At 46.2% G+C, this 14,044-nt stretch overlaps 1 protein-coding gene across 2 annotated transcripts in view; it reads left to right on the top strand.

Moving 5' to 3' along the window:
- LOC139413939 (centromere protein P) overlaps nucleotides 1–14,044 on the top strand; it is a 179,568-nt gene that overhangs the window by 22,314 nt on the left and 143,210 nt on the right. For both annotated transcript variants that reach the window (XM_071161827.1, XM_071161826.1), the window contains exon 6: nucleotides 7,860–7,956. In XM_071161827.1, the coding sequence (XP_071017928.1) occupies nucleotides 7,860–7,956 (97 nt within the window). The remainder of the gene's footprint in view (nucleotides 1–7,859; nucleotides 7,957–14,044) is intronic.

The following is a 14,044-nucleotide window of genomic DNA, read 5'->3' as shown; positions in this document are numbered from 1 at the left end:
TACACTGTAGACAGGATGCTGTGTGTATATACCACCCAGATACACTGTGGACAGGATGCTGTGTGTATATACCACCCTGATACACTGTAGACAGGATGCTGTGTGTATATACCACCCTGATACACTGTGGACAGGATGCTGTGTGTATATACCACCCTGATACACTGTGGACAGGATGCTGTGTGTATATACCACCCTGATACACTGTAGACAGGATGCTGTGTGTATATACCACCCAGATACACTGTAGACAGGATGCTGTGTTTATATACCACCCAGATACACTGTGGACAGGATGCTGTGTTTATATACCACCCTGATACACTGTGGACAGGATGCTGTGTGTATATACCACCCAGATACACTGTAGACAGGATGCTGTGTTTATATACCACCCTGATACACTGTGGACAGGATGCTGTGTTTATATACCACCCAGATACACTGTAGACAGGATGCTGTGTGTATATACCACCCTGATACACTGTAGACAGGATGCTGTGTGTATATACCACCCAGATACACTGTAGACAGGATGCTGTGTTTATATACCACCCAGATACACTGTGGACAGGATGCTGTGTGTATATACCACCCTGATACACTGTAGACAGGATACTGTGTTTATATACCACCCTGATACACTGTGGACAGGATGCTGTGTGTATATACCACCCTGATACACTGTAGACAGGATGCTGTGTTTATATACCACCCTGATACACTGTAGACAGGATGCTGTGTTTATATACCACCCTGATACACTGTGGACAGGATGCTGTGTGTATATACCACCCAGATACACTGTAGACAGGATACTGTGTGTATATACCACCCTGATACACTGTGGACAGGATGCTGTGTGTATATACCACCCTGATACACTGTAGACAGGATGCTGTGTTTATATACCACCCTGATACACTGTGGACAGGATGCTGTGTGTATATACCACCCTGATACACTGTGGACAGGATGCTGTGTGTATATACCACCCAGATACACTGTAGACAGGATGCTGTGTTTATATACCACCCAGATACACTGTAGACAGGATGCTGTGTTTATATACCACCCAGATACACTGTAGACAGGATGCTGTGTGTATATACCACCCTGATACACTGTAGACAGGATGCTGTGTTTATAAACCACCCAGATACACTGTAGACAGGATGCTGTGTGTATATACCACCCTGATACACTGTAGACAGGATGCTGTGTTTATATACCACCCTGATACACTGTGGACAGGATGCTGTGTGTATATACCACCCTGATACACTGTAGACAGGATACTGTGTGTATATACCACCCTGATACACTGTAGACAGGATGCTGTGTTTATATACCACCCTGATACACTGTAGACAGGATACTGTGTGTATATACCAGCCTGATACACTGTAGACAGGATACTGTGTGTATATACCACCCTGATACACTGTGGACAGGATGCTGTGTGTATATACCACCCAGATACACTGTAGACAGGATGCTGTGTGTATATACCACCCAGATACACTGTAGACAGGATGCTGTGTGTATATACCACCCTGATACACTGTAGACAGGATGCTGTGTTTATAAACCACCCAGATACACTGTAGACAGGATGCTGTGTGTATATACCACCCTGATACACTGTAGACAGGATGCTGTGTTTATATACCACCCTGATACACTGTGGACAGGATGCTGTGTGTATATACCACCCTGATACACTGTAGACAGGATGCTGTGTGTTTATACCACCCTGATACACTGTAGACAGGATGCTGTGTGTATATACCACCCTGATACACTGTAGACAGGATGCTGTGTGTATATACCACCCTGATACACTGTGGACAGGATGCTGTGTTTATATACCACCCTGATACACTGTAGACAGGATGCTGTGTGTATATACCACCCTGATACACTGTGGACAGGATGCTGTGTTTATATACCACCCAGATACACTGTAGACATGATGCTGTGTGTATATACCACCCAGATACACTGTAGACACGATGCTGTGTTTATATACCACCCAGATACACTGTAGACAGGATGCTGTGTGTATATACCACCCTGATACACTGTGGACAGGATGCTGTGTTTATATACCACCCAGATACACTGTAGACAGGATGCTGTGTGTATATACCACCCTGATACACTGTGGACAGGATGCTGTGTTTATATACCACCCAGATACACTGTAGACAGGATGCTGTGTGTATATACCACCCAGATACACTGTAGACAGGATGCTGTGTTTATATACCACCCAGATACACTGTAGACAGGATGCTGTGTGTATATACCACCCTGATACACTGTGGACAGGATGCTGTGTTTATATACCACCCTGATACACTGTAGACAGGATGCTGTGTGTATATACCACCCAGATACACTGTAGACAGGATGCTGTGTGTATATACCACCCAGATACACTGTAGACAGGATGCTGTGTTTATATACCACCCAGATACACTGTAGACAGGATGCTGTGTGTATATACCACCCAGATACACTGTAGACAGGATGCTGTGTTTATATACCACCCAGATACACTGTAGACAGGATGCTGTGTTTATATACCACCCTGATACACTGTAGACAGGATGCTGTGTTTATATACCACCCTGATACACTGTGGACAGGATGCTGTGTTTATATACCACCCTGATACACTGTAGACAGGATGCTGTGTTTATATACCACCCAGATACACTGTAGACAGGATGCTGTGTGTATATACCACCCTGATACACTGTGGACAGGATGCTGTGTTTATATACCACCCAGATACACTGTAGACAGGATGCTGTGTGTATATACCACCCAGATACACTGTGGGATGCTGTAGTCATTACGCTGCTTAGTTTCTCAGTGTTGTTTGAGTGGGTTTAATTATTTGTCAGGGCCTTGCCATGTTTCCATCACACCTTTTTTGTTGCTTTTCTTCCCCTGATGGGAGCTGAGCAGAGCGGGGAGCAGAGTTTGGGCTCCATAGCAGTGGAAACTTCTTCCCGATGTCTCTCAGACTGGGGGACCTGGCTGACAACATCTGTGGAAAGTTTCTAGAAATGTCAGAGGAGCCTCATCCGAAAAGGGGCTGCTGAGGAGGGAGTGTACTTTAAATATGGGGCGGAGTTACTATTTTATTCTGTATCTTGGATATTCCTGCAAGCATCTCACCTGTAGTTTTCAATTTCCAACAAAACTCAATGTTGTTTTTGTGATTGTGATAATGTGGTGCATTAAGTGACAGCTTATATTCAGTTTTAAATTGTGCCATGACAGGTATGTAAAAAAATAAATACAAAGATTCTAATTCTTTGGAAAGGCAAGATAACTACTGTCCATTTTCCAAGTCATCTTCAGTACCACTCAAAAGCTTGGACTCATTCAAGGGTTTTTCTTTATTTTCTACATTGTAGAATAATAGTGAAGACATCAAAACTATGAAATAACACATATGGAATCATGTAGTAACTAAAAAAAAAAGTTTTAAACAAATCATAATATTTTAGATTGGGGATTCTTCAAGGTAGCCACCCTTTGCCTTGATGACAGCTTTGGACATTCTTGGCATTCTCTCAAACAATTTTTTTTTTTTTTTACATATATTTTTAGCAAGGCTCTTATTAACTACAAGATATAAAATGTTTGAATAGACAATGTGTATGTGGAAGTGCATCGTTCTCTACAGTCTGTTGAGAGGTGAATAAAGTACTCCCTCTAGTGGATTTCGAGGAATTTCCGTAAACTATTCTTTGAGGCAAAAAAGTTATTAAAAGCACCACAAACGTCTATTATGGGACCAGAGACTGTCACAACCTGTTGGGGGCAATGCGGGTCGGAGTGGGTTCAGAGATTGGTATGTTCTTTCCAGATGCTTGCTGGATTCCCACCATTTCTCAGATACACAATTTAAAGAAGTTAAAGTTGACTTTGCTTTTCTAACAAGTGAGCTACATCTATGTCTCGAACGTCTGAAGGACTGCCAGTCGGACGTAGTATCAGTCTATCTTGCCGTAGCACAAGCTACTTTTACTTCCTGTAATTTTTCAGACAATTCATCCGTAGACCAAGGGTTTGATATGTCCTTTACTCGTATCTTCTTTTTTTTTAATACGGAGCATCTGTACGTAGCCTAGTGGTTAGAGTGTAGAGGTGGCAGGTAGCCTAGTGGTTAGAGTGTAGAGGTGGCAGGTAGCCTAGTGGTTAGAGTGTAGAGGTGGCAGGGTAGCCTAGTGGTTAGAGTGTAGAGGTGGCAGGTAGTCTAGTGGTTAGAGTGTAGGGGAGGCAGGGTAGCCTAGTGGTTAGAGTGTAGAGGTGGCAGGTAGTCTAGTGGTTAGAGTGTAGGGGAGGCAGGGTAGCCTAGTGGTTAGAGTGTAGAGGTGGCAGGTAGCCTAGTGGTTAGAGTGTAGAGGTGGCAGGGTAGCCTAGTGGTTAGAGTGTAGGGGCGGCAGGTAGCCTAGTGGTTAGAGTGTAGAGGCGGCAGGGTAGCCTAGTGGTTAGAGTGTAGAGGCGGCAGGGTAGCCTAGTGGTTAGAGTGTAGAGGTGGCAGGTAGCCTAGTGGTTAGAGTGTAGAGGCGGCAGGGTAGCCTAGTGGTTAGAGTGTAGAGGTGGCAGGTAGCCTAGTGGTTAGAGTGTAGAGGTGGCAGGTAGTCTAGTGGTTAGAGTGTAGAGGAGATAGGGTAGCCTAGTGGTTAGAGTGTAGAGGTGGCAGGTAGTCTAGTGGTTAGAGTGTAGAGGTGGCAGGTAGCCTAGTGGTTAGAGTGTAGAGGCGGCAGGGTAGCCTAGTGGTTAGAGTGTAGAGGTGGCAGGTAGCCTAGTGGTTAGAGTGTAGAGGTGGCAGGTAGTCTAGTGGTTAGAGTGTAGAGGTGGCAGGTAGCCTAGTGGTTAGAGTGTAGAGGTGGCAGGGTAGCCTAGTGGTTAGAGTGTAGAGGTGGCAGGGTAGCCTAGTGGTTAGAGTGGAGGGGTGGCAGGGTAGTCTAGTGGTTAGAGTGTAGGGGTGGCAGGTAGCCTAGTGGTTAGAGCGTAGAGGTGGCAGGTAGCCTAGTGGTTAGAGTGTAGAGGTGGCAGGTAGCCTAGTGGTTAGAGTGTAGAGGTGGCAGGTAGCCTAGTGGTTAGAGTGTAGAGGTGGCAGGGTAGCCTAGTGGTTAGAGTGGAGGGGTGGCAGGGTAGTCTAGTGGTTAGAGTGTAGGGGTGGCAGGTAGCCTAGTGGTTAGAGCGTAGAGGTGGCAGGTAGCCTAGTGGTTAGAGTGTAGAGGTGGCAGGTAGCCTAGTGGTTAGAGTGTAGAGGTGGCAGGTAGCCTAGTGGTTAGAGTGTAGAGGTGGCAGGGTAGCCTAGTGGTTAGAGTGTAGAGGTGGCAGGTAGCCTAGTGGTTAGAGTGTAGAGGTGGCAGTAACCGAAAGTTTGCTAGAATGAATCCCCGGGCTGACGAGGTAAAAATCTGTTGTTCTGCCCCTGAACAAGACAGTTAACCCACTGTTCCTAGGCCGTCATTGTAAATAAGAATTTGTTTTTAACTGACTTGCCTACTTAAATAAAGGTATCAAAAAAATTATCTGCAACAATGTCAAACAGAGAAGTTAAACAATTTAGGCAGAGTTCCTCTGTCTAGTGTCTGTTCTTTTGCTCATTTTGATCTTTTCATTTTATTGTCCAGTCTGAGATATGGCTTTTTCTTTGCAACTCTGCCTAGAAGGCCAGCATCCCGGAGTTGGCTCTTCACTGTTGACGTTGAGACTGGTGTTTTGCGGGTACTATTTAATGAAGCTGCCAGTTGAGGACTTGTGAGGCGTCTGTTTCTCAAACTAGACACACTAATGTACTTGTCCTCTTGCTCAGTTGTGCATCGGGGCCTCCCACTCCTCTTTCTATTCTGGTTAGAGCCAGTTTGCACTGTTCTGTGAAGGGAGTTGTACACAGCGTTGTACAAGATCTTCAGTTTCTTGGAAATTTCTCGCATAGAATAGCCTTCATTTCTCAGAACAAGAATATACTGATGAGTTTCAGAAGAAGGGTTTTTGTTTCTGGCCATGTTGAGCCTGTAATCAAACCCACAAATGCTGATGCTCCAGATACTCAACTAGTCTAAATAAGGCCAGTTTTAATGCTTCTTTAATCAGAACAACAGTTTTCAGCTGTGCGAACATAGTTGCAATATGGTTTTGCAAAATGGTAGCCTTTTTAAAATGATAAACTTGGATTAGCTAACACAACGTGCCATTGGAACGCAGGAGTGATGGTTGCTGATAATGGGCCTCTGTACGCCTATGTAGATATTCCATGAAAAAATCAGCTGTTTCCAGCTACAATAGTCATTTACAACATTAATAATGTCTACACTGTGTTTCTGATCAATTTGATGTTATTTAAAAAAAAAAAATCTGCTTTTCTTTCAAACACAAGGACATTTCTAAGTGACCCCAAACTTTTGAACGGTATTGTGAATCTGATACTGGCGTCAACCAATTCATATTACCCAATTATCAAATATTAATAATTCAGATTTAGTGTTGTCTGACAGTAATTCAGATTTAGCGTAGTCGGACAGTAATTCAGATTTAGCGCAGTCGGACAGTAATTCAGATTTAGCGCAGTCGGACAGTAATTCAGATTTAGCTCAGTCGGACAGTAATTCAGATTTAGCTCAGTCGGACAGTAATTCAGATTTAGCTCAGTCGGACAGTAATTCAGATTTAGCTCAGTCGGACAGTAATTCAGATTTAGCTCAGTCGGACAGTAATTCAGATTTAGCTCAGTCGGACAGCAATTCAGATTTAGCTCAGTCGGACAGCAATTCAGATTTAGCTCAGTCGGACAGCAATTCAGATTTAGCTCAGTCGGACAGTAATTCAGATTTAGCTCAGTCGGACAGTAATTCAGATTTAGCTCAGTCGGACAGTAATTCAGATTTAGCTCAGTCGGACAGTAATTCAGATTTAGCTCAGTCGGACAGCAATTCAGATTTAGCTCAGTCGGACAGTAATTCAGATTTAGCTCAGTCGGACAGCAATTCAGATTTAGCTCAGTCGGACAGTAATTCAGATTTAGCGCAGTCGGACAGTAATTCAGATTTAGCTCAGTCGGACAGTAATTCAGATTTAGCTCAGTCGGACAGTAATTCAGATTTAGCTCAGTCGGACAGTAATTCAGATTTAGCGTAGTCGGACAGTAATTCAGATTTAGCTCAGTCGGACAGTAATTCAGATTTAGCTCAGTCGGACAGTAATTCAGATTTAGCTCAGTCGGACAGTAATTCAGATTTAGCTCAGTCGGACAGTAATTCAGATTTAGCTCAGTCGGACAGTAATTCAGATTTAGCGCTGTCTGAGTTTGGAAGTGTAGAAAAAAAACAACCGCGCTATCTATGTTTAGTAAGTTACCCTCTGTTTCAAACCAGCCCTACGGTATCGTTTAATTGGTATAGTTTCACGATTTCCCAGTGACTGTACCATTTAGGCCTTGGAACGAGGATGTGACTTTAAAACACGAGTCAATTAGGGTTATCTGTTACGGGCCAGGACTGAAATCCCATCACTTGTTTTAGGGATTTCATGTTGATTTCAAATCGCAGAGGACAAGTAGGACCTGCTGTTGTTGTGGATAGTGTTCAGTGATAATGTATGATAATGCACCGTGTAAATATGTGATAATGACAGGGATAATGTAGGGTTCGGGTGACCTGACTAAACAGTGTTTTATGTTTTCTTGCAGAGTGGAGGACGAGAGATCTGTTGCCGTTTTTGATAGTGTTGTATGATAATGTACTGTGTAAATATGTGATAATGACAGGGATAATGTAGAGTTCGGGTGACCTGACTAAACAGTGTTTTATGTTTTCTTGCAGAGTGGAGGACAAGAGAGACCTGCTGCTGTTTTTCAGGACCCTCAGGAGGTTCTCTGACAGATGTGAAGACAGACGCAGAACATTCCAGCACTTCCAGGTAGGACTTTACTTCGTCCTTTTTTACTGCTCGTATAGATCACACCTGCCTCAAGGTATCGTCTTCCAGTCCAGGTTTGACTGCCGTTAAACACTCCCCTAGTTGTTGTCACAATGGGCAGGTCCATCTGGTGTATCCTGCATAAACACTCCCCTAGTTGTTGTCACAATGGGCAGGTCCATCTGTGGTATCCTGCATAAACACTCCCCTAGTTGTTGTCACAATGGGCAGGTCCATCTGGTGTAACCTGCATAAACACTCCCCTAGTTGTTGTCACAATGGGCAGGTCCATCTGGTGTATGCTGCATAAACACTCCCCTAGTTGTTGTCACAATGGGCAGGTCCATCTGGTATATCCTGCATAAACATGTTCAAGCTGCAAGGTTGCTGCAGAATCCCACTACAACAATTTAGTCAGACTAGAAACGTATATCCGTGAATGCTGAAGCCAGACACTCAAATGTTCAAATTGAAGGTGATAGAGAATGTGTTGAAGATGGTAGAGAATGTGTTGAAGATGATAGAGAATGTGTTGAAGATGATAGAGAATGTGTTTGAAGATGATAGAGAATGTGTTGAAGATGATAGAGAATGTGTTGAAGGTGATAGAGAATGTGTTGAAGGTGATAGAGAATGTGTTGAAGATGATAGAGAATGTGTTTGAAGATGATAGAGAATGTGTTGAAGATGATAGAGAATGTGTTGAAGGTGATAGAGAATGTGTTTGAAGATGATAGAGAATGTGTTGAAGATGATAGAGAATGTGTTGAAGATGATAGAGAATGTGTTTGAAGATGATAGAGAATGTGTTGAAGATGATAGAGAATGTGTTGAAGGTGATAGAGAATGTGTTGAAGGTGATAGAGAATGTGTTGAAGATGATAGAGAATGTGTTGAAGGTGATAGAGAATGTGTTTGAAGATGATAGAGAATGTGTTGAAGGTGATAGAGAATGTGTTGAAGATGATAGAGAATGTGTTGAAGGTGATAGAGAATGTGTTGAAGGTGATAGAGAATGTGTTTGAAGGTGATAGGGAATGTGTTGAAGATGATAGAGAATGTGTTGAAGATGATAGAGAATGTGTTGAAGATGATAGAGAATGTGTTGAAGATGATAGAGAATGTGTTGAAGATGATAGAGAATGTGTTGAAGATGATAGAGAATGTGTTGAAGATGATAGAGAATGTGTTGAAGATGATAGAGAATGTGTTGAAGGTGATAGAGAATGTGTTTGAAGGTGATAGGGAATGTGTTTGAAGGTGATAGGGAATGTGTTTGAAGGCGACACCTTCACCTTTGGCCACCTTTTGAATAAGCACAAGCAGTATCTGAACGTTCGATATCCCAGTGAGCCCCAAGGGAATATCTGACAAGGAAAAGAGAGAAAAAAAAAACCCTGAGTTTGGAAGTGTAGATAATCTAGGAATGTTAAGTGTTGGTCTCCTGACCCTGCCTGGTAGTTACAGAGCCTGTTCCAACAAAGAAGGATGGTTTAGACTGGTTTAGACTGGTATTACGCATCCATCTTTCTATCGTCAACATTTTGAACTTATTTAAACTTTTATCCTCCCAATACACATAAAGACAGGAAATTGACTGAACAGTCGTTTCCACCGTCGTTCGTCCAACGTAGGACTTCGACAGAGAAACGGTCGACTTCTGTGTTTTTGTCTGGGAAGTGAGATGGTTGCATTCTGCTGATATCGCTATGTTCCTAGACGTTATCTGATCAATGATTTACTGTGATAGTGTTCAAAAATGGTTCACAGCTGGATCGTCATACCTTAGCCAACCTGTCAAGCTGACAGATGAGCAGTAGTCTCATAGTGCCCGACTTCACACCGTACCGTCCTCCCGACTTCACACCGTACCCTCCTCCCGACTTCACACCGTACCCTCCTCCCGACTTCACACCGTACCCTCCTCCCGACTTCACATCGTACCCTCCTCCCGACTTCACACCGTACCCTCCTCCCAACTGTCTTTTGAGAACCAGGCTTGACTGGAGAAAAGTAGGAGTCCAGGTTAGATGAGCAGTAAAGCCTGGTTGGATGCCTGTAAAGCCTGGCTGGATGCCTGGTTGGATGCCTGTAAAGCCTGGTTGGATGCCTGTAATGCCTGGCTGGATGCCTGGTTGGATGCCTGGTTGGATGCCTAGCTGGATGCCTGGTTGGATGCCTGGTTGGATGCCTGGTTGGATGCCTGGTTGGATGCCTGGCTGGATGCCTGGCTGGATGCCTGGTTGGATGCCTGGTTGGATGCCTGGTTGGATGCCTGGTTGGATGCCTGGCTGGATGCCTGGCTGGATGCCTGGTTGGAAGCCTGGTTGGAAGCCTGGTTGGAAGCCTGGTTGGATGCCTGGTTGGATGCCTGGTTGGAAGCCTGGTTGGATGCCTGGTTGGATGCCTGTAAAGCCTGGCTGGATGCCTGGTTGGATGCCTGGTTGGATGCCTGTAAAGCCTGGTTGGATGCCTGTAATGCCTGGCTGGATGCCTGGTTGGATGCCTGGCTGGATGCCTGGCTGGATGCCTGGCTGGATGCCTGGTTGGAAGCCTGGTTGGAAGCCTGGTTGGAAGCCTGGTTGGATGCCTGGTTGGATGCCTGGTTGGATGCCTGGTTGGATGCCTGGTTGGGTGCCTGTAAAGCCTGGTTGGATGCCTGTAATGCCTGGTTGGATGCCTGGCTGGATGCCTGGCTGGATGCCTGGTTGGAAGCCTGGTTGGATGCCTGGTTGGATGCCTGTAAAGCCTGGTTGGATGCCTGGTTGGATGCCTGTAAAGCCTGGCTGGATGCCTGGCTGGATGCCTGGTTGGAAGCCTGGTTGGATGCCTGGTTGGATGCCTGTAAAGCCTGGTTGGAAGCCTGGTTGGAAGCCTGGTTGGAAGCCTGGTTGGATGCCTGTAAAGCCTGGTTGGATGCCTGGTTGGATGCCTGTAAAGCCTGGCTGGATGCCTGGCTGGATGCCTGGCTGGATGCCTGGTTGGAAGCCTGGTTGGATGCCTGGTTGGAAGCCTGGTTGGATGCCTGGTTGGATGCCTGGTTGGATGCCTGGTTGGATGCCTGGCTGGATGCCTGGCTGGATGCCTGTAAAGCCTGGTTGGATGCCTGGTTGGATGCCTGTAAAGCCTGGCTGGATGCCTGGCTGGATGCCTTGCTGGATGCCTGGTTGGAAGCCTGGTTGGAAGCCTGGTTGGAAGCCTGGTTGGAAGCCTGGTTGGATGCCTGGTTGGATGCCTGGTTGGAAGCCTGGTTGGAAGCCTGGTTGGATGCCTGGTTGGATGCCTGTAAAGCCTGGTTGGATGCCTGGTTGGATGCCTGTAAAGCCTGGTTGGATGCCTGGTTGGATGCCTGGTTGGATGCCTGGTTGGATGCCTGTAAAGCCTGGTTGGATGCCTGGTTGGATGCCTGGTTGGATGCCTGTAAAGCCTGGTTGGATGCCTGTGAAGCCTGGTTGGATGCCTGGCTGGATGCCTGGCTGGATGCCTGGCTGGATGCCTGGCTGGATGCCTGGTTGGATGCCTGGTTGGATGCCTGGTTGGATGCCTGGTTGGATGCCTGTAAAGCCTGGTTGGATGCCTGGTTGGATGCCTGGTTGGATGCCTGGTTGGATGCCTGGCTGGATGCCTGGCTGGAAGCCTGGTTGGATGCCTGTAAAGCCTGGTTGGATGCCTGGTTGGATGCCTGTAAAGCCTGGCTGGATGCCTGGCTGGATGCCTGGCTGGATGCCTGGTTGGAAGCCTGGTTGGAAGCCTGGTTGGATGCCTGGTTGGAAGCCTGGTTGGATGCCTGGTTGGATGCCTGGTTGGATGCCTGTAAAGCCTGGTTGGATGCCTGTAAAGCCTGGTTGGATGCCTGGTTGGATGCCTGGTTGGATGCCTGGTTGGATGCCTGTAAAGCCTGGTTGGATGCCTGGTTGGATGCCTGGTTGGATGCCTGGTTGGATGCCTGTAAAGCCTGGTTGGATGCCTGTAAAGCCTGGTTGGAAGCCTGGTTGGATGCCTGGCTGGATGCCTGGCTGGATGCCTGGTTGGATGCCTGGTTGGATGCCTGGTTGGATGCCTGTAAAGCCTGGTTGGATGCCTGGTTGGATGCCTGTAAAGCCTGGTTGGAAGCCTGGTTGGATGCCTGGCTGGATGCCTGGCTGGATGCCTGGCTGGATGCCTGGTTGGATGCCTGGTTGGAAGCCTGGTTGGATGCCTGGTTGGATGCCTGTAAAGCCTGGTTGGATGCCTGGTTGGATGCCTGTAAAGCCTGGTTGGATGCCTGGTTGGATGCCTGTAAAGCCTGGTTGGATGCCTGGTTGGATGCCTGGTTGGAAGCCTGGTTGGATGCCTGGTTGGATGCCTGGTTGGATGCCTGGTTGGATGCCTGTAAAGCCTGGTTGGATGCCTGGTTGGATGCCTGTAAAGCCTGGCTGGATGCCTGGTTGGATGCCTGGTTGGATGCCTGGTTGGATGCCTGGTTGGATGCCTGTAATGCCTGGTTGGATGCCTGGTTGGATGCCTGGTTGGATGCCTGGTTGGATGCCTGTAATGCCTGGTTGGATGCCTGGTTGGATGCCTGGTTGGATGCCTGGTTGGATGCCTGTAAAGCCTGGTTGGATGCCTGTAAAGCCTGGTTGGATGCCTGTAAAGCCTGGTTGGATGCCTGTAATGCCTGGTTGGATGCCTGGTTGGAAGCCTGGTTGGATGCCTGTAAAGCCTGGCTGGATGCCTGGTTGGATGCCTGGTTGGAAGCCTGGTTGGATGCCTGTAAAGCCTGGCTGGATGCCTGGTTGGATGCCTGTAATGCCTGGTTGGATTCCTGGTTGGGTGCCTGTAAAGCCTGGTTGGGTGCCTGTAAAGCCTGGTTGGGTGCCTGTAAAGCCTGGTTGCCAGTAAAGCCTGGTTGCCTGTAAAGCCTGGTTGCCTATAAAGCCTGGTTGGGTGCCTGTAAAGCCTGGTTGGGTGCCTGTAAAGCCTGGTTGCCAGTAAAGCCTGGTTGCCTGTAAAGCCTGGTTGCCTATAAAGCCTGGTTGGGTGCCTGTAAAGCCTGGTTGCCTATAAAGCCTGGTTGGGTGCCTGTAAAGCCTGGTTGCCTGTAAAGCCTGGTTGCCAGTCAGCATTTCACTGTAAGCTCTACACCTGTTCTATTCAGCACATGTGACTAATACAATTTGATTTGACAGACAATGATCTGTTGATGAGAGTAACAGGCTCTGTGGCGATTATTACTGTGATCAATAATGTGATCGATGAAGTTGTGAACATGATCCAATCAACAGGTTCTGTTCCCCTCTGGCTGTTCAATACGTCAATATAGATGCATACTGCTAAATAACCCAACTGTTACCATATCTGTTATAAACCGAACAAAAATATAAACGCAACATGAAACAATTTCAACTATTTTACTGAGTTACAGTTCATATGAGGAAATCGGTCAGTTTATTAGTTTATTAGGCCCTAACCTATAGATTTCACATGACTGGGCAGGAGTGCAGCCATTGGTGGGCCTGGGAGGGCATAGGCCCACCCACTGGGGAGCCAAGCCAAGCCAATCAGAATGAGTTTTTTCCACACAAAAGGGCTTTCTTATAGACAGAAATACTCCTCAGGTGGCTGGATTATTTTGGCAAGGGAGAAATGCTCACTAACAGGAATGTAAACAAATTGTGTGCAACATTTCAGAGAAAGAAGGTTTTTGTGAGTATGGAACATTTTGTTCAGTGTATAAAGACAATGGTGTCCTATAAGAAAAGCACTAATATCTGATGATATACACAAATGACTGGTGATTGGATGATAGAAATTGATGATAAAACGATTGTGGGGGCTGTCTTGTTAGACTTCAGTGTGGCTTTTGACATTATCGATCATAGTCTGTTGCTGGAAAAATGTGTTATGGCTTTACACCCCCCCCCTGCTATAATGTGGGTAGAGTGAGTTACCTGTCTAACAGAACACAGAGGGTGTTCTAGAATGGAAGCCTCTCAAAATAAAAGGTTACCTGTCTAACAGAACTCAGAGGGTGTTCTAGAATGGAAGCCTCTCAAATATAATCCAGTTAGAATCAGGAATTCCCCGGAGTACACACTATACACACACA

The sequence above is a fragment of the Oncorhynchus clarkii genome, chromosome 7 (assembly GCF_045791955.1).
Source record: "Oncorhynchus clarkii lewisi isolate Uvic-CL-2024 chromosome 7, UVic_Ocla_1.0, whole genome shotgun sequence".
Lineage (NCBI taxonomy): Eukaryota > Metazoa > Chordata > Actinopteri > Salmoniformes > Salmonidae > Oncorhynchus > Oncorhynchus clarkii.
The sequence above is the reverse complement of the archived record's forward strand: the minus strand, read 5'-3'. Positions and strand labels throughout refer to the sequence as shown.